We start from the raw sequence: 26,882 nt of genomic DNA on the forward strand, positions 1-26,882 counted from the left end.
TGCCCGCCAACCATAAGGTTGGACGGGCAGGCCCATTAATGAGGTACATGACTTTGTTAATGGCCTCAATTGGTCGTTGACAGGTCAGCAGGCGCACAGCTGATTCGGCTGCGCCCCTGCCGACCTGAAAATTGAAATGACGCGGGGTGACGTTGGGAGTTCTGCCTGATGTCATCCCACGTTATTTTACGCTTTGGCGAGCGGGCTCCGCTCGCCAACCTAAAGATCCTGCCCGTAGAGTCACGGAAATTTACAGCACCGAAGAGGACCATTTGGCCCATCGTGTCCACATTGGCCGTCAAGTAGCTATCAAGCCTAATCCCACTTTCCAGTTCTTGGTCTGTAGCCTTGTACGTAATGGCACTTCACGTGTAAAAGTACTTTTTAAATGTTGTGAGAGTTTCTGCTTCTACTGCACTTTCAGGCAGTGCGTTCCAGATCCCCAGCACCTTCTGGGTTAGAACATTTCCTGTCGAATCCCCTCTAATCCTCCTACTTTTTACCCTAAAATCAATACCCCCTGGTTATGAACCCCTCAAACATGGGGAAAGAAGCCTTCCTATCAACTCTACCTAGTTGCCTCATTATCTTATACATTTCAATTCAGTTTCCTCTCAACCTCCTCTGTTCCAAAGAAAACAACCCTAGCCTATCCAATGTTTCCTCATAACTGAGATTCTCCGGTCCAGGTAACATCCTCATAAATCTCCTCTGTACCTTTTCTAGTGCAATGGCAACTTTCCTAGACTGTGGTGACCAGAATTGTAGCCTAACTGGTGTTCTCTACAGTTCCGGCATAATCTCCCAGTTCTTATATTGTATGTCTCGGCTAATAAAAGCAAGTATCCCACATGCCTTCTTGACCATCTTATCCACCTGTCTAGCCACATTCAGGGATCTGCAGACATGCTCTCCATTGTCCCTCTGTTCCTCTATAATTCACAATATCCCACCATTTCTTATATATTCCCTTGCCTTGTTAGCCTTCTCCAAATACATTACCTCATACCTCTCTGGATTGAACTTCATTTACCACTGTTCCACGCACCTGATTGGTCCATTGACATCTTCCTGATGTTAACTTACAATATTTTCTATATCCATAGAAGCACAGCATTATTGCAAAAACAATTGCTTGATTATATTAAAAGGCTGCTTGATTCTTTGAGTACTTGTTTTCACGTTTTCGATACAATCTTGAATACATGTAATTTACTTACGGTAGATAAAAGATTTCTTTCCAGCATCATCCAGGGCTGAATATTGTAAAGCAAGATTGAAAAAAATGTCATTTCTTCCATCTTCCAATTTTCTCTTCTGTTATCCTGAAGGCACTGGCTCATATTGGAAATGCTTCCGAAGTTACTAAGAATCTTCTGGTTCATCACCCAGGTGTCTATTCCTTGATAGTGTGTATCTGCAGGCTAGTTGTCTGGGATATCACTGTTGATCCCAATCCCGTTCTCATTTGAAGTCCACAAGTGCACACATTTTAGCATAGTTAACAGTTGCCAATCAGCAAGAAGAACCCTGGCTGATTATTGCACCTCAACTGCTGCCTCAACTTCTGCAATCAGCTAACTCAGCACTGACCAGATTCAAATGAGAATGGATCTGTTCTGTATGGTTCAACAACAGCATTTTACATTTATATAGTGCCTTTAATGTGACAAAATGTCTGAAGGTGCTTCACAAATGGATTATCAGACAAAATTTGACACAGAGCCACATTGGGAGATTTTAGGACAGATAACCTAAAGCTTGGTCAATGACGCAGACTCTTAACAGCAACAACTTACATTTATGTAGTACCTTTAAGGTAGTTCTACATCACAGGAGCCTAACAAAGGAAAATTTGACACTGAGCCATGCAAGGGAATGTTATGTTAGGTGACCAAAAGTTTGGTGAGTGAGGTAGGTTTTAAGGAGCATGTTATCCTGACTTGGAAATATATCGCCGTTCCTTCACTGTTGCTAGGTCAAAATCCTGGAACTCCCTTCCTAACAGCACTGTGGATGTATCTATACTACATGGACTGCAGCGGTTCAAGAAGGCAGCACACCACCACCTTCTCAAGAGCATCTAGGGATGGGCAATAAATGCTGGCCCAGCCAGCGAAGCCCACATCCCATGAATGAATTTTAAAAAATAAGGGGAAAGGATGGTAGAATGGCACAGAGGTTTAAGGAGGGAGCTCCAGAGTTTAGGTCCTCAGCGGCTGAAACATGGCTGCCCTGGTAGAGTGAAAATCGGGGATACTCGAGAGCAGACTTAGATGAGCGTGGTTATCTTAGAAGGTTGTGGAGCTGGAGGAGATTGCAGATATAGGGAAGGTCTTAAAAAAAAAAGCAGAAGAACATAGCAAAGCCCCATGGCTTTAGTTCAGTGCCACACCAGCAATACGTTCATCCATTAAACCATTGGGGGAGAAGCCTGTTTCTTTCAACAGTTTTTGCCATTTGGTCTGTTCTTCAATGCCTATTTGGAAAACATGTTAAAGTCAGTTTTGAATTCTGTGAGCTATTGTATGAGCTAACTGTTATATCATGTGTGAATTATTGTTTTTGACTGTTGAGCAGTGGACTGATTTTTTAAATAATTTAATAAATATTTCATTATATTTACATAGGCTGCATCCTGCAAATATTTCCACAGTGCAGTGGGACTGGGACCTATTAGCTTATCACATGGAGAACAAGGTAACATAGATCTGGAACTTTTAAAACTACAGTCTCCATAAGTTTCTTTTAAATATGCTAGAAAAATTGAGTGCTCAACACTTATATTTAGGATTGTTTTACTTGATCAGTTTTTTTTGTTGCGCACTTCCATAGATGAAAATATCATTCCTTTATATGGGTTTTTTGTACATTCTTCCATTTCCTTCACTTATCCCTTCTGCCCTGAGGAGCTGTAGTACTATTGGTGGCAGTATTCCTGCTAAGGCTGAGGGTATAACACACCTCAGTTAAATGGCTGTGTTTGTTGCTGTTGCAGTGAAACAGAGGACTCAGGGGCATGAGTGGTGAGGGAGAAGCAGCGAGGACTTGGGAGGCAGCATGCAGGTGACATGCAGAGGGGCAACTGGCACATGACATCACTGGTGGGAGAAATAGTATGCACCCGTGGAAGGAGTGGGTGCCAAGTGGGCTTGCGCAACTGTTCCAATGTTACAGTGTACTTAACCTCAAGGTACTATTGTTATTTATGTGGAACCATCACATCTAAGTTCAAACCTAACATCCACGTACTACCTCAATAGTGGCTGTGAAATAGAAACACTCAAGCCCTAACTGAGATCACCTAGTGTGAAAAGGTCTAATGATAATCATAAGTGATCTGTTAATCTGGTTTGGTGGTGTTTTTAAGTGTCAAATTAGCCTTGTGAAAGGAAATCTTGTAGGTGTCTAGTGTGCATGGCTCAGTACCACTGATCCTACAAAGAAGTCACTTTTCAGATCTCCCAGGAGTGAGTGAACATACTACAAGGTGCAATTTTGAAATAGAAAGATAAAACGCACATTGGATTGCTTAATCATTTGGACAAATTAGCCACTATTTCTCAATCTAGCCATCTTATCAAAGCTCTATAAATATGACTTCATGTTCTCAAAGTGTAGGAATTTATTTGTGCACTTTTAAAACTGATACAGGAAATGAGAATTCTAAACAGTATTCATCATATTTCAGCTGGAAATCCTGCAATTATGGCCTCATTTTATATTTCTGGAGAACTGTTTTGCATTGTTCTCCAAAACCAGTCACTACAACAGTCCAAATGACTGTTATAGCATTCATTCCCACATCAACAGATCACATCATAGTAGCCAATTAATAAATAAAAGCTACCTGTGACATATCCCTCTGAATTACAAAATGGCACTTGATCTGGTCATTAGTTATCTTCACTCCCAGAAGCCATGAGCAGTAGTACCACTGAAGATAACACAACCCCCCAAACTAGAATTTCACACAAATGGGCCACAAGTACTTTGGCAGATTTATTTTGCCCCTGTCATAGGAATCCTGCTTTGTTAATTAAAATGCCTCTGAAAATGCTTCTGGTTGTAGCTGGAGTTATCAGTAATTTATTCAATGTATTTGTTACTCTGATTTTTGAGCTTGTGCCCTGAGAATTGAAGAGATTTCTCCCAGTGTGAAGAGTGATTGATCTCTGATTTTTTTTTTTATTCTTTCATGGGATGTAAGCATCACTGGCAAGGCCAGCATTTGTTGCCCATCCCTAATTTTCCTTGAAATGAGTGGCTTGCTAGGCTATTTCAGAGGGCAGTTAAGAGTCGACCACCTTGGTCTGGAGTCACATGTAGATCAGACCGGGTCAGAACAGCAGATTTCCTTTCCTAAAGTGAACCAGATGGCATTTTACCATAATCGATGTCATGGTTACCATTACTAAGACTAGCTGTATATTCCAGATTTATTAATTGAGTGGTGAGATTTGAACCCATGTTCCCAGAGCATTAGCTTGGGCTCTGGATTACTAGTCTAGTGACATTACCACTATGCCATCATTTCCGTCTAAAACATTTGACTATCGGGAAGAAGCTGACCAAAACTATATTTATCAACTGTGATAATACCCTTTCATTTAGTAAACAACAGTCGAAAGCTTTGTATTGTGCCATTTTACAGCTAATGAACTGAAATGGATGTATCTTTTTCTCCTCCACTGCTGTAATCTAATCTTACATGATTTATGTATGTGTGCACTTCAAGGATCCTCATAGGAAGCATTCTCTGACCAAGAATGATCGACTGTTGTTCCTGCAGTATGTTGTCCAAACACTTGAAGATGATTTTCAGCTGAAACATGATATGCCCCAGCAAACCATAGCCAAGACAGTTCTATCATGTGATGACAAGTTTTCGAATGTAAGGTATAGAGACCTAAACCTCATTAAATCTACAGTGTTCTCTTTCAGTAAGTAGGAGAGAATTTTCCAATTTGAAGAATGAATGCTGTACGTACATTAAATTAGTAACAGGGTTTACAGTGAGTGATGCAATCAGTTATTGCAGCAAGTGTTGCGATTGAGCTCATTTAGAACATTGGTACCAATATACCAACTTGGCTTAGTGGTATTCATCTTGCCTTTGAGTCTGAAGGTTGTGACTTCAAGTTCTAATATGGAAGTTGGCACTGAATTACAGTATAGAAAGAATGCTACATTGTCGGAAGCTGCTGTCTTTGGATGGAATGTTACAAAGAGACCTTGCTTACCAACTCAAGAGGATGTAAAAGATCACAGTGCATTTTTGAAGAGTAGGAAGAAAGATTGAGTAGAATGGACTTGTATTCTCTGGAGCTTCAAAAAATAATCATAAGAAAAAGGAACAGGTGTAGGCCGTTCGGCTCATCGAGTCTTCTCCGCTGTCAAGAAGATATAATAATTCTTATAATGCTATTGGAATTTATTGTAAAGTAGAGTAATAGTGGGATGTGCCTATATATGTCTGTGTGTGTGTATGTAACTTAATTGAGTTAGACTGGGTGCTTTGATCTAAGAAGAGGGGTTAGGTTTGAAATTTTAATTAGATAAACATGGGGAAGTTTAGAAACACAAGTGTCAAGGGAACATTTGCATTTTGAAATAAATCAGACCAGATTGTTTTCAAAGGAGGGGTGAAATGTGTCACCTAGCCAGGTGAAGTTTAGAAACAGTATGTTTATTTTTCCCAAAGATTACTGGTAAAACTTAGTGCTATGAAATGTTTCTATTATCACGGAGATAAAGTCCAAAGACATAACGAAACAATGGGTATTTTCATTCAGAGAGGAAGATATGTATAAAGGAGAGAAGACTGTTTGTAAGGGAGGGCATTTTAAGACATTACAAGTGTGTGAAAAGCCTTCAGCATCTATGCCTCAAGCAGCTATCCTCAAAGGATTGAAGTTAAGAAAACTCACTTGGAATACAACTTGTTCAGGGTATCATGTTTCTTTGCCTGAGTCTTTTAAAATCTGTGTGTCTTTGTTGCCTTAACAAAAGTGTAACTGGGAGTTAGATTGATTAGGGGATTTGGAAGTTATTATAGTAGTAATTTGTAGATCTATGTATGTATTTAAAATCATTTCTCTTATTAATAAATGCTTAATCTAGTTTTATAAAAACCCATAAGAATTGGTGGTCTTGTTACTACTGAATTCAAGGCACGCATCTCGAAATTTATACAAATTGAAAATTAGTTGTGACAGTTTCCCTCTGGGATTTGAACAGCTCAGCATTTACCATTGGCTGTGTCATAACATTCGCCATTTGATAAGATCATAGTTGATCTGATCCTGCCTGTCCCCATAACTCTTGACTCGCTTGTCAATCAAAAATCTGTCTAACTCAGCCTTGAATATATTCAATGACCCAGCTTTCACTGCCCTCTGTGGAAGAAAATTCCAAAGACTAATGATCCTCTGGGCGAAGAAATTCCTCTTCATCTTAAGTGGGAGTCATCTTACTTTCAAACTGTTCCCCCGAATTCTAGATTCCTCCACGATGGGAAACACTCTCTCAGCATCTATCCTGTCAAGCCCCCTCAGAATCTTATATGTTTCATTAGAAGAATGAGAGGTGATCTTAAACTCCAATGAGTAGTGGCCCAACCAGCTCAATCTTTCATCATATGACAACCCCTTCATCCCAGGAATCAGCCAAGTGAACCTTCTCTGTTCTGATTGGCCGAAGCATCGCCATGGAGAAAGAAACGAAACCACAGGTTCCCTAAGCTCCTGGGTAACTCACAAAAGGCATAAGGTTTAAGTACCTTTTGCAAAGAGGCCTTTGAATGCTTGTTGCTTCTAGCAAGTGTGAATGAGCCATGTTACAAGCTTGACTGATTAACTTAAATTGGTTGGTTGTTGGTGTAGCTATTGGTTAGTGTAACTGTTGGCTATATATTTAGATAGTAAAATACCACTTGGAAGGATTGCTGGCTAACTCTGACCTCTAGCAAAGGTTATTTACTGCAGGTTTAGAAATTACTTAAAAGTTCAGAAGTACAACAATAAAGAGAATCTGCTTGGTCAAGGTTTCAACTGTAAGATATGTTTTGCACCATATAGTACTTAGCCCTGCTAGAACTGACAGAATAAATTTTACTAATTAAGTGGAAATAAGTTTGCACCTTGCCTTAGCGACAGTGTTGTTATGACAGTTTTCACAATTTGGTTTTAACATGCTACAATATATATATTTTTTTTAAAAAGAAATATTTAGACGAGCACTTGAAACACCAAAGCATACAGGGCTACAGGCCAAGTGCTGGAAAATGGGATTGGAATAAATAGGTGCTTGATGGCTGGCATGGACACAGTGAGCCGAAGGGCCTGTTTCTGTGCTGTATGACTCTAAATCTATGGACTGTTTCTAATGCAAGCATATCCCCCCCACTTAAGTAAGGAGACCAAAACTGTACACAATACTCCGAGTATAGTCTCACCAATGTCCTGTACAGTTGGAGCAAGACTTCCTTACTTTTATACTCCATTCCCATTGCAGCAAAGACCAACATTCCATTTGCTTCCCTAATTACTTTCTGCTCCTGCAGGCTATTTTTCTGTGATTCATGTACAAGGATATCCAGATCCCTCTGTACTGCAGCATTCTGCAGTCTCTCCATTTAAATAATACTCTGCTTTTCTACTCTTCTATTGTGACACTGGAAGTAGATAAGTTTATCTACTTAGGACAAATGGTAACATAAGATAGTAGATGTGATGCCAAAACCAGAGGAAGGATAGAGATAGCCAGAAGTAATTTCATGAAGATGAAGGAGGTGTTAACAGGAGCAAAGCTCAAGCTTGTAACAAGGAAAAGACTCATAAGATGCTACATTCAATCCATTTTCCTGTATGCCACAGAAACCTGGACAATAAAGAAAGATCTGTGGAAGAAAATAGAGGCCTTTGAAACGTAGATGCTAAGACATATGCTTAAGTGACATCCAGAAAAGAAAATGTCAGTATTAGATGTGAATTTGATGTGATGCCCCTCTCTTACTGAACAGCACCAAAAAATTGATGGGACTTTTCTAAAAGCAAAATACAGCGGATGCTGGAAATCTGAAATAAAAACAGAAAATGCTGGAAATATTCAGCAGCAATGTTCACTCAAAGCTGCATTTGTGCGTGGCTCCGCAGCAATCAGGAAGTAAACAAGCTGTGCACAAGCAACGTTCCCTTTAAGGTGTGTGCAACATGTATCAATCTTAAAGGGACGACACAACAAGTTGGCCATGTGCAGCAAAGAGTTGTTAGAGGGCATATTGCTCAGCAGGTCAGGCAGCATCTGTGGAGAGAGAAACAGGGTCAATGTCTCAGGTCGATGACCTCCTGTCACAACTGGAAAAAGTTGGAGATGTAACAGGTTTTAAGTAGGTTTAGAGGCAGTGAAGGGGAGGGAGTGGGTGGTGGAAGGAAATAACAAAAGTGAAGGTCTGTGTAAGGTTGGAAGTCTAAGAGGAATGCAGGAGCAGAGGGACCCTGGGTATATATTTGGGTAAGTCACTGAAGGTGGCAGGACAGGTTGAGAGAGCAGTTAGTAAAACATACACTATCCTAGGCTTTATTAATAGGGGCGTAGCGTACAAGAGCACGAAGGTCATGTTGAACTTATATAAGACACTGGTTCGGCCTCAGATGGATTATTGCATAGAGTTCTGGAACCACACTTTAGGAAAGATGTGAAGCCATTGGAGACGGTGCAGAAAAGATTCATGACAATGGCTCCACTGATGAGGAACTTCAGTTACAAAGATAGAGCGGATAAGCTGGAGAAGAGAAGGTTAAGAGAAGATTTGATAGAGTTATTCAAAGTCATGAGGGGTCTGGACAGAATAGATGGGGGAAAAACTGTCCCAATTCATGATAGGATCAAGAACAAGAGGGCATAGATTTAAAGTAATTGGCAAAAGAAGCAAAGGCAACATGAAGAAAAACTTTATCACGCAGCAAGTGGTTAAGGTCTGGTATGCACACCTCAGTGTGATGGAGGCAGGTTTAGTTGAGGTATTCAAAAGGGAATTAGATTGTTATCTGAAAGGAAGAATGTGCAGCATTACAGGAAGGCGGCAGGGGAATGGCACTAGATAAATACCTCATTAAGAGAGCCAGAGCAGACACGGGCCGAATGGCCTCTTGCGCAGTAACAATTCTGCGATTTGACCATAACTGAGAAGCTATGGAGATTTCTGCCAGAGGGCAGCAAAAAGAGAGATTGACCTAGGTGTAGTTGGATGACTGACTCACAAAGTGGTTGCAGACAAACTACAATGGATGTGTAAGGATGGTGCAAGACAGACGAGTGTGACGTATCATAACAGATCTGGTAGGAGCAACCACTTGCAGAGAGAGGCTACTTTTCCTGTCAAGATGGACAATGTCACATTTTGTCACATTATACTCCATCTACCAACACTTACTTTAGCTACTCTTTTCCTTTTAATATACCTGTAGAAGTTTTTGCTGTCTGTTTTTATATTTCTTGCTAGTTTTATCCCATACTCCCATTTCTCCCTTTTTTAAGTCATTCTTTGCTTGTTTCTAAAACCTTCCCAATCTTCTGGCCTACCAATAATATTTGCAGCATTGTACTTTTCTTTCGATTTGATACCGTCCTTAATTTCCTTAATTAGCCATGGATGGTGCATCCTTCTCATAGAGCCTTTCTTTCTCAACGGAATATACCTTTGTTGAGAGTTATGAAATCTCTCCTTAAATGTCTGTCATTGCTTCTCTACCATCTTACCTTTTAGCCCATTTTTCCATTCAACTTTAGCCAACTCTGTCTTCATACCCCTGTAATTGGCTTTATTTATGTTTAAGACGCTAGTTTTAGACCCAGATTTCTCCCTTTCAAACTGAATGTGAAATTCTTTCATATTATGATCACTCTTACCTCGAGGATCCTTTACCATGAAGTCATTAATTAATCTTGTCTCATTACACATTATCAGGTCTAAAATAGCCTGTTCCCTGGTTGGTTCCAGAGCGTATGGTTTCAAGAATCTGTCCTGAATGCACCCTATGAACTCATCCTCCAGGCTACCTTTGCTAATTTGATTAGTCCAATCTATATGAAGATCAACATCTCCCACCAATAATGTGGTTCCTTTCCTCAAGCCCCCATTATTTCTTGATTTATAATCTGACCTACAGTGTAGCTACTGTGAGGGAGCCCATAAACTACTCCCCCCAAGGATTCTTGCCTTTGCTATTTTTTATCTCCATCCAAACTGATTCCCCATTTTGATCCTCTGAACCAAGATCATTTCTCACTACTGTACTGATCTCATCCTTTATTAACAGAGCCACCCCACCACCTTTTCCTTTCTTCCTGTTCTTCTGAAATGCCAATTACCTTTGAATATTCAGGTCCCAGCTGTGGTCACTTGGCAGCCATGTCTCGGTAATGGCTATCATATCATCATACTCATTTATTTCTAGTTGTGCTGTCAATTATTCATTTTGTATTGAATGTCGTGTGCATTCAGATAAAGAGCCTTTAATTCTGTCTTTTTACCATTTTTCCTTAATCTGAATTTATTTGCACTCTTACATTTGTATACTCTGTCCCTTCCTGTCACACCCTGGTTATCATAATCCAAATTACTACCCTGCACTATTGCCTTACCCTTTCTCTTTAACTTTCCAAATGTCCCCTCATGTGAACCTCCCCCCACTATTTATTTTAAAGCCCTCTCTACAGCCCTAGTTATATGATTTGCTAATATTCTGGTCCCAGCTTGGTTCAGGTGAAGGCCATCCAACAGTCCAGCTTCCTCTTTCTCCAGCTCTCTTGCCAGTGCCCCAAGAAATGAAACTCATTTCTCCCACACCAATCTTCTAACCATATTTTCCATTCTGTGATCTAATTTATCCTATACCAATTTGTTCATGGCTCAGAAAGTAATCCAGAGATTACTATCTTTGTAGTTCTGCTTTTTAATTTGGTCCCTAGCTGCTCATGCTCCCTTAGCACCCCTTTCTTAGTCCTGCCTATGTTTTTGGTACCCACATGGATCACAACAGCTGGATCCTTCCGTTCCCAAGTTCCTCTCCAGCCCTGAGGAGATGTCCTTAACCCCAGCACTGGGCAGGCAATAGAGCCTTTTGGACTCGTGCTCTTGGCTGCAGAGAACAATGTCTATCCCCCTAACAATATTATCCCCTACTACAACAACATTCTTTTTTACTCCCTCTTTCCAGCTCCCCGTACCTTAGAGCCATGATCAGTTACTTCTCCTTCCGGCAATCCCTGCTCTCGTCCACACAAGCTGCAAATTCATTAAAGGTGTTGGACAATTGCAAGAACTGAGGCTTCTCCACTGCTACCTTCTTGGTCCCCATATCGTCCCCATATCTGCCTCACTTACAGCCACACCCTCCTGTCCTTGACCACGGACCACATCGAAAGTACCTTGCCTAAGGGGTGTGACTGTCTCCTGGAACAGTGTCCAGATAATTTTCCAACTCCCTGATGAAGCACGGTGTCCGAAGATCAGACTCCAGCCCATCAACTCGGAACAGAAGTTCCTTGAGCTGCAGGCACTTACTGCAGATGTTGTTGCTGTGAACCATAACAGGGGTCCACCAGCTCCCAAATGTTATAGCTGCAACACATCACCTACCCTGCCATCTTTGTTACCTTTTATTTAACTAATTAGGTTTCAAGTTTAAAAATATCATTCAACTATTATCTGTAGTTACATTAACTAGTTGGTATAAGTTTAATGCAATAATTATATCTCCCCCGTACCAGATGTCCCCGTTTAGAGGGATAGCATTTTAAAACTCACCAACCAATCACCTACCTGCTCACCTCTTTAATGCCTTTAAATACTTCCCAGCAATCAGAGGTTGACGAAAAGGTATAAAAAGCTGCTGTTCCTTCCCCCTCTGTAGCAAATTCCTAAGTTAGCACTTGTACCTCAAAGCACTCCGTCCTCGGCTAACTCTGTGCTCCCAGTGAGAGATGATGTCATTGAAACGTATAACGTTTTTAGAGGGCTTAACTGGGTAGAACCTGAGAGGCTGGTTGAGGAGTCTAGAATGAGAGGGTCACAGTCTCAGGATTAGGGGCTGCCACATAGGACTGAGATGAGGAGGTTTCTTCACTCAGAGGGTTGTGGATCTTTGGAATTCTCTACCTCATCGGGCTGTGAATGCCCACTGGCTGAAATTGATAGATATTTTGGCATGAGGGAATCAAAAGGTTTAGGGAAAGGGATGGGAAAGTAACGTTGGTGTAAAAGTTCAACCATGATCCTATTGAATGATTTCTGTTGCAGATGTGTCATCAAGTGGCTTATTGATACCATCTCCAAGGACTCTGAAGATACACAGCAGAAAAATGGTCCCATGTCATCATCATCTGGTAGTCCTCAGGTACTGGAGTCTAGGAATCCAAGGTAAATTATCAAAAAGAAATTGTCCCTTTTTTATGGCAGCTGATATATAGCATATATTTATGATGTTCATGCTGCTGAGCATATGTGTTTGTGTAATGTACCATTTTATTCACAAGCTATGCCTGGTCATTACAAAGGATGGTGATTCATTTTTCAGTTTATGTGTACTAAGAATCTGAAAGATCTCAAAGACACTATCATGTCTGTGATTACTATCTGGAACATTTGTTCAATAGTATCTGTTAACTCCCAAAAAAGCACTGAGCAGTGTTTCAAAAACATACAAGATCATATATTTGACATTCTAGCCCACATTAATGCAAATTCTAGATAACATGCATAGAAGAAAATCAAGATTGGTGTGGAATGCCTGACTAATGTGCTTTCACGATTGATTCTCAAGATTTGAATGAATAGTAACTTATCACCTGCACATGTATATGATCTGTAATATGCATCTTAAGATCCCATGAGATTCTAACTGACAAGTAGACACATTGAGTCATTTTGTGATTCCCCATTTATTTTATGTTGTACCTTTTATTAAAGTATATTGGATCCATTTGATATAGTGACATCTTTTGAATTTGAAATAAATATTAAGATGAATCAACTATGCATTCTAAACCTCTTCAATGGACCCCCTGTCTTCTGTAGTGGTGCATTGAAGGAGCTTAGCAGTGTGTTATTTCAGTACTGATGATGTTATTAAGAGTTGTTAAGGAAAGCATTTCAGTTGTGTCGCAGCCCTATTTATTCTACAAAACTAATGAATACTTGTCACTTGCACTGCTTTGTTCTCTAGAGTTATTTGTCTCCTTCAAAAGATGCTGACCTTGGCTGTAGAAGTGGATCGTTCCCCAATGTGCAGTTCAAATAAAATTGCAGAAGCAATATTTCAACATTTTCTGTACATTTCAAAAAGATCACAGAGGTGAGATGAGAAACTTCATTGTTAATTCGCACTTTGAAATAACACTGCTGTAGCCTGAACCTGTTGGTTGCTCAAATGTATTTCATTTCTTTCCTTACAACTTCAAAGACTAACAGTGTTAAGAAGTATCGAGAGCCAACTCCTGCGCTGCAAGTTACTAGATCTTCTCTTCCACCATTGCACCAAGAAACAAAATACTCTGCCCATGTCATTGGAAAAAGTGCTACATTTCCTTAAATATGCTAAATTTCCCTTAGAAACCGATGTAAGTACATTTTCTTTCTTCACCTAACAGCCTTGTGATGGCTTAATCTGCTATAGGCTCAACATGTTATGACTTTATACTTTCGAATTAGAATTTTATTCTGTATATACTTCATAAATGGTAAATTATGTATTATCCTTTATAATATTTAAACTAGTAATGTGTACATTTTTAGTATTTAAAGCTGTAGAATTATTTTTTTTTTTAAATCATTAAATTTGAGGGTACAGGGCAGAATTTTTCAATCCCCCGCCAGTGAGTTTACAGGCAGGGGGGCCCATAAAATTCCCCAAGTGACCTTCACACCGATCTCCCGCCCGCCCCCGATCTGTACATAATTTTACGGGGAGTAGATGTGGCCTAGGACAGCCCATCACCCATAAAATTCTGCCCACAGTGTTTTGTTTCCTTTTTTAGTAGACCAAGGAATAAACAAATAGTTGGTATGGAATTAATCTTGTTGTTAAAGCCAAGTTGCGCTAAAATAGGAGGGACAGTAAGTAGTTGCAGTTGAAAATTACAGACAGAATGGGCAGAATGTAATGTCCTCCCCCATGGCGAGTTTGGTAGCGGGGGCATGTATTCAGGCGGCTGGGGATCCTGCCACCTTCCCGTCGCCTCCTTCCCAATTAAGAATGTGTTGGGAAGGCATGGAGAAAGCCTTCTCTCCCCGCCACCAATTGAGGCCCTTATTTAAATGGACAATTAATGCTTGTCATATGGGAAGCTCACTTAGGGGACTTACAGGATGGGGGTGGGGTGGGGTTTCCCTTGCTCAAAGGCACTCAGTGTCTGATCAACGGACTAGCATCAGGAAGTGGGGTCCCACTGAGAAGCACTTCCTGCCAAACCACCACCACACGACACCTATCCTGACGGATAGCTCTGTCCTTGGTCACTCAATGCTCGAGGGCCTCTGGACACATTAAGGGCAGCGGCCATTCCATGAAGAGCTGCTGCCCTCTGATTGCCCAGGAGCTCTCAGCAGCTTGGAGCTCTGTCTCTGGGGCCCTTGATCCCAGGGAAGGCCTACAGCTGCCCAGTTAAGTAGCTGATTGGCACTTAATTTGGCAGGCCTTCCCAAGAAGCAATGACAGGGTTATCACCCATCAGCTAGTGAGCTGGCGAGAGCCGCGCATTAAATCCAGATATACATTCATACATTTGATTCCACCCAGTATATGAGACACAGCTATGGCAAATGGAATCCAATATTGGCAAATTTGAGGTCATCTACTTTAGACCCTTGAAAAATAAATTGAAGTATTTTCTAAATGGCAATAAACTAGAGCTGTAACATCTTTTGGTCGTCTAACTAAACAAATTAATAGGTAGGTACAAAAAGCAATCAAAAAAGTCTAATTGAATGTTGGCTTTATCTTAAGGTGGTTGAGATACAAAGGGAAGTGATGCTTCAGTTGTGGAGCCTCAGCCCATGTCGAGCTCTGCATCAGTTTTGGACACCGTACCACGGTGTTGGAGGGCGTGCAGTGCAAATTAACTGGAGTGATGCAGGACCTAAAGGGTTAAATTATGAAGCCAGATTGTATGAACCTAGTTTGTATTCCCTTGAGTATAAGAGATTGAGGGATGAAGGTGAAGTATGTTTCAAAGATTTGATCAGGTAGATGTGGAGAAACCATTTCCTGGTAGTAAAATCAAGATCAAAGGGGACATTAACTGAAAATTAGAGCTAGATCATACGAAAGCAAGATCAGGAAGCACTTTTTCACACAAAGGTTAATAGAAATTTGGAACGCTCTTCCCCCAAAAGGGTATGGATACTGAAACAATTGGAGCTTTCTTACTGGGATGAATAGATTTTTGTTGGTTAACTGTACCTGGAGCAAAGGCGAGTAAATGCAGTTGAGGTGCAGATCAGTCATGATCTGAATAAATGGCAGAGCATGCCAAGGGACTGAATGGACTACTCCTATTCCTAATATTCCTATGGATTGGAAAAATCTGTAAGGGTGTGCAAAGGAGAGATATTGTACAGTGCCTGTGTTATATACTAAACATTATTCATTTTCTCAGGAGCATTGTTCAAGCAAATGGCAGTATTGGGAGGAACTTGTCAACCTTCTCTGTTTACTGCTTTTGAGCTACCAAGAGGTGACTAAGCGTAAGTTAGAAAATACTTTTTGTTTCTGAGAGTTTCCCTTTGTTGTCTCCTAATCATGTTGATGTTACTAAATAATGCCCTCAAGGCATCAGAGGTCACATCCAAGACTATCAATACTTGAGTATTGATGAGAAAAAAAGAGATGTTTTTTGTTGCAGCTTTTTGTTCTACACTCATCAGGACAATTCACAAGAATACCAAATGTAAAGCAAACAACAAATTATACTGTATGAGAAGAGAGTGCTGATTGGTTGTAAAGTGGACTCTGATTGACAGAGGCATTGCCATGGAGAATTCACCAGTTGATGGTGACTGACAGTTAACTGTCAAGCATTGTTTGAAATTTAAGGCAGCTTTACTCTGATTGGTCAAGGCATTGTCCTGAAGAATGAACCAACGGATAGCTGTCACTTACTTTGTTTAGCTGAAACAGAGGCAATGTGTGTACATATTCTGTCTGTCTGCAAAGAACAGGACCCTGTGAATTAATATATGTAGCTTCCAGTACACGCAAATGCGCCGCACTGAGTCCGACTGATGATCATAAATTGGTTGTCAGCATAATTCTTAGTACGCTGAGGATTATTTAACAAACGTTGTCCAATCGCAGAATCACATCTAATGTTGTACACTGTGTTTTGAGTTCTGCAAGCACGGGCTGGTTGGGTACGGTCTGTACCTTGCCTGTTGCAAACATGCTGTTTGATACAATCTGCCAGTCTTTGGGGGTGTACGGCCTACGTACCTAGCATCACACTGGCACTGAAATTCATATATCACATTACTCATTTGTGTGTTAGGCAGAACATCTTTTTGGCTTGACGGCAGCACTCTGTTAGTAGCGAATACACTCATGTTGCTACTGCATAGTAGCAGCATGAAACAGTTAGCTTCACCTATTGCTCAAATTTTGAGACTGGGCACTTTTCAGGGCCAAAAGTGATGGCCTTAGGCCCGTTCATGAGTTTGTGTGATATACAGCATGAAATGATCTGATCAGGGTAGCCATTATCCTGCATGAGCAAATGGCTCGGGCCTATTTACAAGGTTGCTGATAAGACCAATCTTACTGCGTGTGGGACTGTAAGAATCCCAACGCGTATATTGACCAGTGAAGGTAGGCTTGCAGTAGGCAGTGGTAGAGAATCCCCTGGCAGATTTCTCAACTAGTACGTCAAGGACAGGGAGTTTATTTAACTGCTTCATTTCATGGGTGAATTTTGAGAGCAGGATGGAGCCCATTAAGACATGTAAGGAAATTGTTACATGCAGCTGTGGATTTAAATATAGGAAATGTATCATCCACATATCAGAAATATGCCTTGTAAATAGAGCTCGAGCCATTTTCTCACAATGCAAGCTTGATGCTGAAATAGGGCACATCAAAGGCATCATGCAGGATAATGGCTACCCTGATCAGATCATTTCGTGCTGTATATCACGCAAACTCATGAACAGGCCTAAGGCCGTCACTTTCGCCCCTGAAAGATGCCCAGTCTACTTCGGATTACCCTGGAAGGGTGAAGTATCTCAAAAATTTGAGCAACAGGTGAAGCTAACTGTTTCACGCTGCTACTATGCAGTAATGGCATTCATCACTAACAAGAGTGCTGCCATCAAGCCAAAAACATTCTGCCTATCACACAAATAAGTAATGTGGTATACGAATCTTAGTGCCATTGTGATGCTAGGTAAGTAGGGCATATGTCCCAAAGACTGGCGGATCATATCAGACAGCATGTTCCAGCCGCTGTTCGCAACAGACAGGGTTCAGATCATACTCAACCAGCCCGTGCTTGCAAAACTCAAAACACAGTGTACAACATTAGATGTGATTCTGCTATTGGACATTTGCTAAATAGTCCTCAATGTGCTAAGAATTACACTGATAACCAATTTAAGATTGTCAGTCTGGCTCGCAGTGTGGCGCATGTGTGTGTACTGGAAGCTACATATATTAATATACAGGGTCCTGTTCTTTGCAGACAGAAATAACATGTACATTGCGTCTGTTTCAGCTAAACAAAATAAGTGACAGCCATTCCCTGACTCATTCCTCAAGGCAATACCTTGATCAATCAGTGTCAAACTGCCTGGTTTAAATTTCAAACAATACTTAGCACTTAACTGTCAGTCACCATCAGTGGTGCATTCTCCATGGCAACGCCACACGCCAACCAATCAGCGCACTCTTCACATACAGTTTAAATTGTTGTTTTCCCCCTTATACTGGTATTCTTGCGGGTGTCCTGATGAATGCAAGATAAAAAGCTTAGGCATATCTCTTTTTTCAGCAATACTCAAGTTCTGTACTACCAAACAACTATTAATAATATTTCAATAATATTTTGCCAATTAGAGATTTAGGGGAAACGTCTTTATGCAAATAATGGTCAGAATACAGAACTTGCTAGCACACAACTAAAAAAGGAATAAAAGGATATGATGATGGGATTAGATGAAGAAAAGCGACAAGAGGCTTGTGTGGAGCATAACCACTGGCATGGACCTGTTGGGCCAAATGACCTGTTTCTGTGCTCCAGATACAATGTAGTACAATATGCCAATTGCAGAGAATTTAAAACGTGAATTATGCCACAAAACCACTTAAGCTAGAGCTTTTACAGTGGTTTAAGATACAGTTCACCCACATCAAGTGTCTGTCCCATCTCTTTGCTAACAAAACTGACCACTCCCCCAGCTCAAAATTGCAAAAATCCACCAACTTCTCTGGTTTTGGGAAGGCTTGCACTCATTTTCACAGGCATTAATCGGCACATTTTTAAAGTTTTCCCATATCAAAATTTTTTTATTTACCAAGGAAGTGACCAGTGAAACCTATCAAACAGTTCAGTAAGATATTTTTAAATCATTTTCAATTATTTTGAACCAGCGAGTCCCGAAGGCTGTGTTCCCTACCTGGTGCCAGGGTTAAGGACATCTCCTCAGGACTGAACAGGAACTTGGAGTGGGAGGGGAGGGATTCAGTTGTTGTTGCCAACGCTGGTACCAACGACGTTGATAGGACTAGAAAGGAGGTTCTGGTGAAAGAATTTGAACAATTAGGAGCTAAATTAAAAAGCAGAACCTCCAAGGTAATAATCTTGGGATTACTACCTTAGCCACAGGCAAACTGGCATACGGTAAATAAAGTTAAGGAGTTAAATGCGTGGCTCAAAGATTGGTGCGGGAGGAATGGGTTTCAGCTCCTGGGCACTGGCATCAGTACTGGGGTGGAAGGGAGCTATCCCAGTGGGACGGGCTTCACTTGAACTGTGCTGGGACTAGTGTCCTGGCAAATCAAATAACTAGGGCTGTAGAGAGGGCTTTAAACTAAATAGAGAGGGGGAGGGTTCTGGAAAGGGGATACGTAGGCTTACAAAGCAAAAGGATATGGCAGCCTAGCAGGGCAGCTATTTAGGTAATGATATCCAGGGTGTGACAGGAAGGGACAGAGTACAAACGAAAAAAAACAGCAGCAAATAGGGTCAAAGGAGAAAAATGATAAAAGGGCAAAATTAATGGCTCTTTACTTAAATGCACGCAGTATTCAGAACAAAATAAATGAATTAATGGCACAAATAAAGGTTAATGGGTATAATCTTATAGCCATTACGGAGACACGATTACAAGGAGATTGAAGCTGGGAACTAAATATTCAGGGTATGTGACTTTTCAAAAGGACAAGCAGGCTTGGATTGGAAGATGTAGATTCCATATGGGTGGAGGTAAGAAATAACAAGGAGAAGAAGACACTGGTGGGAGTAGTCTATAGGTGCCTGAACAGTAGCTATACTGTAGGACGGGGAATAAATCAGGAAATAATGAGGGCAAGTAAAGAAGGCAGTACATTAATCATGGGTGACTTTAATCTTCATGTAGATTATCAAATCAAAAGGAAAATCAAATTAGCAGAGGTGGACATGAGCAAGAATTCAGATAGTGTATTCAGAACAGTTGCCTAAAACAATATGTTGTGGATCCAACCAGGGATCAGGGTATTTTGGATCTGGTAATGTGTAATGAGGCAGGTTTAATAAATAATCTCAGAGTAAAAGATGCCCTAGGAAACAGTGACCATAATATGGTAGAATTTAGCATTCAGTTCGAGAGTGAGAAACTTGGGTCGAAAACTGTGTTAAACTTAAATAAGGGTAATTACAAAGGAATGAGGGCAGAGTTGGCTGGAGTGGACTGGGATAGGATTTTAGCAGGAAAAAAAACGGTTGATGAACAATGGCAGACGTTTAAGAAAATAGCTCATGATTCACAACAAAGATATATCCCAGTGAGGAAGAAGGATTCAAGGATGGGGATAAACCAACCATGGTTAACCAAGGATGTTAAGGATAGTATCAAATTAAAAGAAAAGACATGCAATGTGGCAATGATTAGTGGTAAGCCAGAGGAACGGGAAAGTTTTAAAAACCAACAAAAGATGACCAAAAAAATAATGAAGAGGGAAAAAAAATAAAGATTGATGGTAAACTAGCAAGTGATTTAAAATCGGACAATAAGAGCTTCTTTAAATACATAAAAAGGAAGAGAGGGACCAAAGTGATCATAGGCCCCTCACAGAATGAGGCTGGGGAAATAATAAATGGGGAATCAGGAAATGGCAGAGGAGTTGAATAAATACTTTGCTTCAGTCTTCACGGTAGAAGACATTAATAGTATTCCAATACTAAATAATCAAGCAGCAAAAGAGGGGGAGGAAATAAATACAACAACTATCACTAGAGAAAAAGTACTAGGGAAACTAATAGGGCTAGAGATCGATAAGTCCCCTGAACCTAATGGGTTGCATCCAAGGATATTAAAGGAAGTAGCTAGAGATAATGGATGCACTGGTAGTTATCTTCCAAGAATCTTTAGATTCTGGAAAAGCCCCAAAGGATTGGAAAACTGCCGATGTAACACCCTTATTCAAAAAGGGAGACAAAAACAGGTAACTATAGGCCAGTTAGCTTAACATCTGTCATTGGAAAAATGTTAGAGTCTACTATAAAGGATGTTATAGCAGTGCGTTTAAAATTACATAATCTAATCAAGCAGAGTCAGCATGGCTTCATGAAGGGGAAATCATGCCTGACAAACTTATTAGAATTCTTTGAGGAGGTAACAATAAGGGTAGATAAAAGGGAACCAGCAGATATAATATATTTGGATTTCCAAAAGGCGTTCAATAAGGTACCGCACATAAGGCTACTTAATAAGAGAAGAGCCCGTGGTGTTGGGGGTAGTATATTAGCATGGATAGAGGAATGGCTAACTAATAGAAGACAGAGACTTGGGATAAGGGGGACATTTTCAGGATGGCAACCTGTAACTAATGGAGTGCTGGGTCGTCAGTTATTTACAATATATACTAATGACTTAGATGAGGGAAGTGAATATACTATTGCCAAATTTGCAGATGATATAAAAATAGTGGGGGGAAGGCAAGTGGTAATGATGATACAAGAAGTCTACAGAGGGATATAGACATATTAAGTGAGTGGGCAAAAGAAGTGGCAGATGGAATATAATGTGGGAAAATATGAGGTTATGCACTTTGGCAGGAAGAATAAAGGAGCTGAATATTACTTAAATGGAGAAAGACTGCAGAAGGCTGCAACACAGAGGGATTTGAGAGTCCTTGTGCATGAATCCCAAAAAGCTAACATACAAGTTCAACAGGTAATAGGGAAGGCAAATGGAATGTTGGCCTTCATTTCAAAGGGAATGGAGTATAAAAATAGAGAAGTCTTGCTAAAGCTATACACAGCACTAGTTAGACCACACCTAGAACAGTGAACAGTTTTGGTCCCCTTATCTAAGGAAAGATATACTGCCATTGGAGGCAGTCTAGAGAAGGTTTGCTAGGCTCATTCTGGGTATTGAGGGGTTTTCTTATAAGGAGAGGTTGAGTAGGTTGGGCCTGTACTCATTGGAGTTTAGAAGAATGAGAGGCGACCTTATTGAAACATGTAAGATTCTTAGGGGGCTTGACAGGGTACCTGCTGAGAGGTTGTTTTCCCTTGTGGGAGAGTCTAGGACTAGAGGGTATAATCTCAGTGCAAGGGATCGCCTACTTAAAACAGAGATGAAGAGGAATTTCTTCTCTCAGCGGGTAGTTAATCTGTGGAATTCTTTACCGCAGAGGGCTGTAGCAGCTGGGTCATTAAGTATATTTAAGACGGAGATAGACAGTTTTTTAATTAGTATGGGAATCAAGGGTTATGGGGCGAAGGCAGGAAAGTGGAGTTGAGGATTATCTGATCAGCCATGATCTCATTGATTGGCGGAGCAGACTCGATGCAACTTCTGCTCCTACGTCTTATGGTCTTACTCCACTAGTTACAGCATGTCATTTGGAAAAGGACACGTTTGTTTCTACTGTTTCCTGTCCATTAACCAATCCTCGATCCCATCAGCCCTAAACTTGTGTGTCACCTTATCAAATGCCATCTGAAAATTTAAGTATACTAAACTCACTGGTTCCGGTTTCCACCCTGTTTTTTTCACCTTTTGAAAACTCTTAATAGATTTGTCAAACATGATTTCCCTTTCATGTAACTGTGTCGAATCATATTATGATTTTTCTAAGTGCCATGTTACCTCCTTTTTCCCCACTACTGATGTTGGGTTAACTGACCTTAGTTACCTGTTTTCTCTCTTCCTATGTCCTTGAACAGCATGGCTACCCTCCAATCCATGAGGACTGTTTTAGAACGTCAGGAATTCTGGAAGATCATACCAATGCATCCACTATCTCCATAGCCATCTCTTCTAAACCCTAGGGTCTAGGCCGTCAGGTCCAGGGGATTTATCAGCTTTTAGTCTAATTAATTTCTCCAGTACTTTTCCTTTTACTATTTACTAACATTAACTACTTTAAGTTTCTCACCCTCATTTAACCCGTTTCCCCACTATTTCCTCAATGTTTTTGTTTCTTCTGCTTTGAAAACAGAGACAAACTATTTGTTTAGCATCGCTGCCATTTCCTTATTCCCCATTATAATTTATCCCTCTTCTTCACTAATCTTTTTCTTTCTTACATACTTATAAAATATCTTACAATCGGTGTTTATATTTCTTGCTAGTTTACTCTCGTATTCTACTTTCTTCCTCTTTATTAGTCTTAGTCATGTCATGACTCACTGGGGATAGTGCGCTGTCATATCAAGCCCAACTGCTCCCCAAGCCGTGACAAATGTGAAAAGGTTGATCAGACTACCAAATTGCCCCAATTTTACCTAACTGTGTAATTTAGTTTAATTTAGATTAACAGAATACGAGGTTTGTAAACTTAACAAGTAGATAACTGCTTATTAGACAAATTGTTTTTAACCAATAACAAAAGAAAGAAATATGAACTGCTAACTCTTAACTCCATAACTTACTCTACCCCTTTTTAACCCTTGTAGACAAACACACACACACATAAGTCACACAAACAAGGATCTTAAGGGTGAGGAATAAAAAACAGTTCAATAGCACCAATATACAAGGTTAGATAAGTTGATTTTTCTTGAAGTCTTCCAAGTTCTTTGCAGACCTGTACTGCTGAAGCAAGGTGATGTTTCAGCACTTCCAGTCTGTAGTTTACTAGTTGAAAACCTGCTTTTAACATCTCTACTAGAGATGTTCTTTTCAAAAAACAGGATACGGAGGTGTGAGGGTTAGCCAGCTAATTACTATGGCAGAATTGTTGGAGTTTTTCCAAAAACACAGGGGTAAGAGAGGTTTTTAGGTCTTTCCTCCTGGCAGGTTGGGATCCTCCTGCTGGCTACTTCTATCTCAAAACCCTGGTCAGCAGCCAATCAAATGTCGTCACTAGCCAGTTCTCTCTTAGACATGTCCTTTCCGGCACCATTGTCCAACCTGGAACACCTTGTTCCAAGAAGTGGCAACATTGTAGATCTTCTCTTCCTGCTTCAGAGAATTTTTTTTTTTTTTTTAAATTGCAGCCACTCCACAGTCCAATCTTAAAATCACAGTCCAAGGAATAAAAACATAGGTTCTTTACAGTCACCATTTGCTGATTTTGAAAACTCCCCCAATATTCAGTCTTGCTACACTTTTGACAACGTTGTAAGCCTCCTCTATTAAGCTAATACTATTATACTATCCTTAATTTCTCTCGTTAGCCATTGGAGCTTTTATTCCTCAAGGGACTATACACTTGTTGAGAATTATTCAATTTCTTGAACTGTCTACCATTCCTTATTTACTAATATACCCTTTATTCTAATTTCCCAATCTACCTCCATCAACTCACCTCTCATGTCTCTTTAGTTGGCTTTGTTTAAATGTAAGACCCTCATTTCAGACTTAACCACATCAGTCTCAATCTTAATATGAATTCTGCCATATCACGATCACTCTTCCCCAGAGGATCCTTTGCTACAAGCTTACTAGTTATTACACAACACTCAATGTGTTGTGCCTGTTGCCTATTTGGTTCCTCAACATGTTGTTCTATAAAGCTCTCACATGAAGGCCATGAACTCACCTTCCAAATGACTTTTTTCAATTTGGTTTGGCCTGTGTATACGAAGATTAAAGTCCCCCAGCATTATTGCAATACCCTTGTTTTGTGCTCCTCTAATTTCCTGAATTATTTTCTGTCAAGCAAGATGATTACCATAAACAGGCCAGTATTCCCATTCTCACTTTTGTTATTTCTTAGCTCCACATCTTAGATTTACATCTTGACTTTTTTGGGCTAAGATCCTTTCTCACTACTTCTTTTATCTCTCTTGAATGTGTCCTTTAGGTCACCTGAGGCTTTCAATCTCAGAACGGGTAAAATGTGTTCTAGCGGACACTCCTCCAGTGCTCACTACTCATGATCGGATCACCGCTGAAGAAGTTCAGTCGGATATGGAGGTATTCTACAATCGAGTACTCAGTGATTTAGGACCACCATTGAATCCACAATTAGAAGAACAGATCAATCTACTGAAAGCTCTGCTTCTTTGTGCAGCAACTGGAACATAGCTGTTTTAATTTACTTCAAACAGATAACTTTATATATAATATGACCTAAGATTTGCTTCCAACAAACAGGCATCTCTTGCTCAAAGCACTGCACCATCTGGAATTTGAAAAGCATTTCAAGCTCTCAGTTTGTCGACATACGTGCAAAGCATGGTATTAGGATTTTTGCCATTATGAGGCAGCCGTACAAACCCAGTGGTGAACAGAGAAAACTCCTACTCTGATTTCATTACTTTTGCATTAAACTATATTTCTCACCACGACACAGAAGAACACGATCACCACTGAATGTATTTCCTTTTGCTTTGGTGCTTTTCCACTGGATACAGAAACGCAGACTTCAAATGAATTGTCAGTTATCTTCGGACTTCAGCAAAAATGTTTTGAAGTGAAACTCTGTACATGTGAGGCGGGAAAAGGAAGAGTGCCCATAAAGGATATGGGCTAATCTATATTTCTTGGAATAGAATTGGGAGGGTCTCTTGTCTTCACATGGTCCATTCAGTCAGCCCACACAAATTCAGAGTGACCAGAGTTCATACGATGGCTATTCACACCACATGTACCTTTTGTTTCTTTGGAATATGGATTTTTTGTTTGCAATGTTAATCACTTTGTGTGTCAGAGCAGTTTCTTTGTAAGTATTTTATTTAAAGTTTAATGTAACCAAATCTCACATTAATGGGAATGATTAACCCAGAATTTTATGCCTCCCATTCATGTTGTCAGAATGTTCTTTTTATCTTACAAATTTAAATATGATTTTATCGTTATTCCTCTAACGTGTCACATTTTAAAATTGACTTTCATGAGGTATCATCTCTGCAGGTTTATTGCATACATATATACAGTAGTGGAACTTTCATAGTCTGTGCCCCTTTATTTTCTGCAAGACAAGACCTTGTGTGAGATATCACCTCACTGCACCACTTTAGTTATTTCATCTTTTCATAGTGAAAGAAGTTCCGTGATGTTTCTTTTATTATTTGTACTAGGATACTGTAGTAAGACTGAAATATAGGGATGGTTATTTGTCCACCAAATTCCATTATACACCCATGGGGTTGGGGGGGAGGGATGATTCCCTCCACTAAGGCAGGCTATGATGGTTCGACTGTAACATAATATTGCACTATTACATTTTTAAATTAATTGGAACTAAACCAATTCAAGGAAATAGTTACCAGAATCCTGAAGAATGTATTTTTCATAGTTGTTTATTTAATGTAATGTATGTGTACACTAATAATTCAATGTTGTATCTCTCAGAAGGCTATTCATTTTCAGTAACATTCAGTGATCTTAGACAGTTTCACAAACAATTGAAAATGCTATTGTTCATAATCCATTGGTTTGACACAAGGTGAACTTGATAGAATAGTAACTCATATGATGGAATGTCTGTATGGTCATGGGGTTTGGACCTTGGGCCTGTTTTTCACCAATGCTGACTTGTCATTCTCACTGCAACTTTATTTGACAATGCTAGAGAGCACACATGCTGATTAGCAGGCAATGGCCATTGTACCACATGGAGCACCAAGAAATGGGGTTGGTGGATACTATGGGGGACAGTGGGACCAATCCATGAGTTTGGCTCAGCTGTTGCACTACGGCTTGCTGCTTATTGACTGCCATCTGCTGCCTACTCGAGGCTTAATAAAGGTAAAACACCAAAATTAAGCACATCAGTAAAGGAAATGTGTGACAGCCATACAGGGAATAGGGGGGTGAAATTTTATGCCAGCAGGGTTTTATGGTCCCGCCAAAGTCAATGGACTCTTAAATACCCTGCTGCATTTTACGTCCCTGCTCCTGCCATGATGTAGCTGTAAAATTAGGGCCGCTGAAGTGCCTTACTGTTAAGAGTTTTGACTAACCAACCTGATTTTGCCATGCCATGGAGAAAGGGAATGAGAGTGGGACTCTCTTTCAAAGAGACAAAAGACCCAATGGCCTCCTGTGCTGTATGGATTCTATGATTGATACATATGGGAGTTTGCAGATAATAGGTACAGATTTTCATCCCATCTGATGGGCTAGAGTTACATCCAGGGCTCCAAGGTGAAAAGGCTGTGCTGAACCACTCAGCTGACACTAGCCCTTTAACAAGGTAGTTAATTAATTAAGCCAAAGTTCACCTATTTCA

The 26,882-nt window shown here is 40.3% G+C and overlaps 1 protein-coding gene across 1 annotated transcript in view; it reads left to right on the forward strand.

Annotated features, from left to right (window-relative positions):
• Window positions 1–26,004, forward strand: part of simc1 (SUMO interacting motifs containing 1) — a 37,756-nt gene extending 11,752 nt beyond the window's left edge. Inside the window, exons 4-10 of the mRNA XM_078550743.1 lie at window positions 2,631–2,700; window positions 4,739–4,899; window positions 12,305–12,424; window positions 13,230–13,358; window positions 13,467–13,623; window positions 15,661–15,748; window positions 24,510–26,004. Coding sequence (XP_078406869.1) covers window positions 2,631–2,700; window positions 4,739–4,899; window positions 12,305–12,424; window positions 13,230–13,358; window positions 13,467–13,623; window positions 15,661–15,748; window positions 24,510–24,733 — 949 coding nt within the window. The 3' untranslated portion in view covers window positions 24,734–26,004. The remainder of the gene's footprint in view (window positions 1–2,630; window positions 2,701–4,738; window positions 4,900–12,304; window positions 12,425–13,229; window positions 13,359–13,466; window positions 13,624–15,660; window positions 15,749–24,509) is intronic.
• The last annotated feature ends 878 nt before the right edge of the window (window positions 26,005–26,882 follow it).

The sequence above is a fragment of the Cetorhinus maximus genome, chromosome 10 (genome assembly GCF_964194155.1).
Source record: "Cetorhinus maximus chromosome 10, sCetMax3.hap1.1, whole genome shotgun sequence".
In the NCBI taxonomy this organism is placed as follows: Eukaryota; Metazoa; Chordata; class Chondrichthyes; order Lamniformes; family Cetorhinidae; genus Cetorhinus; species Cetorhinus maximus.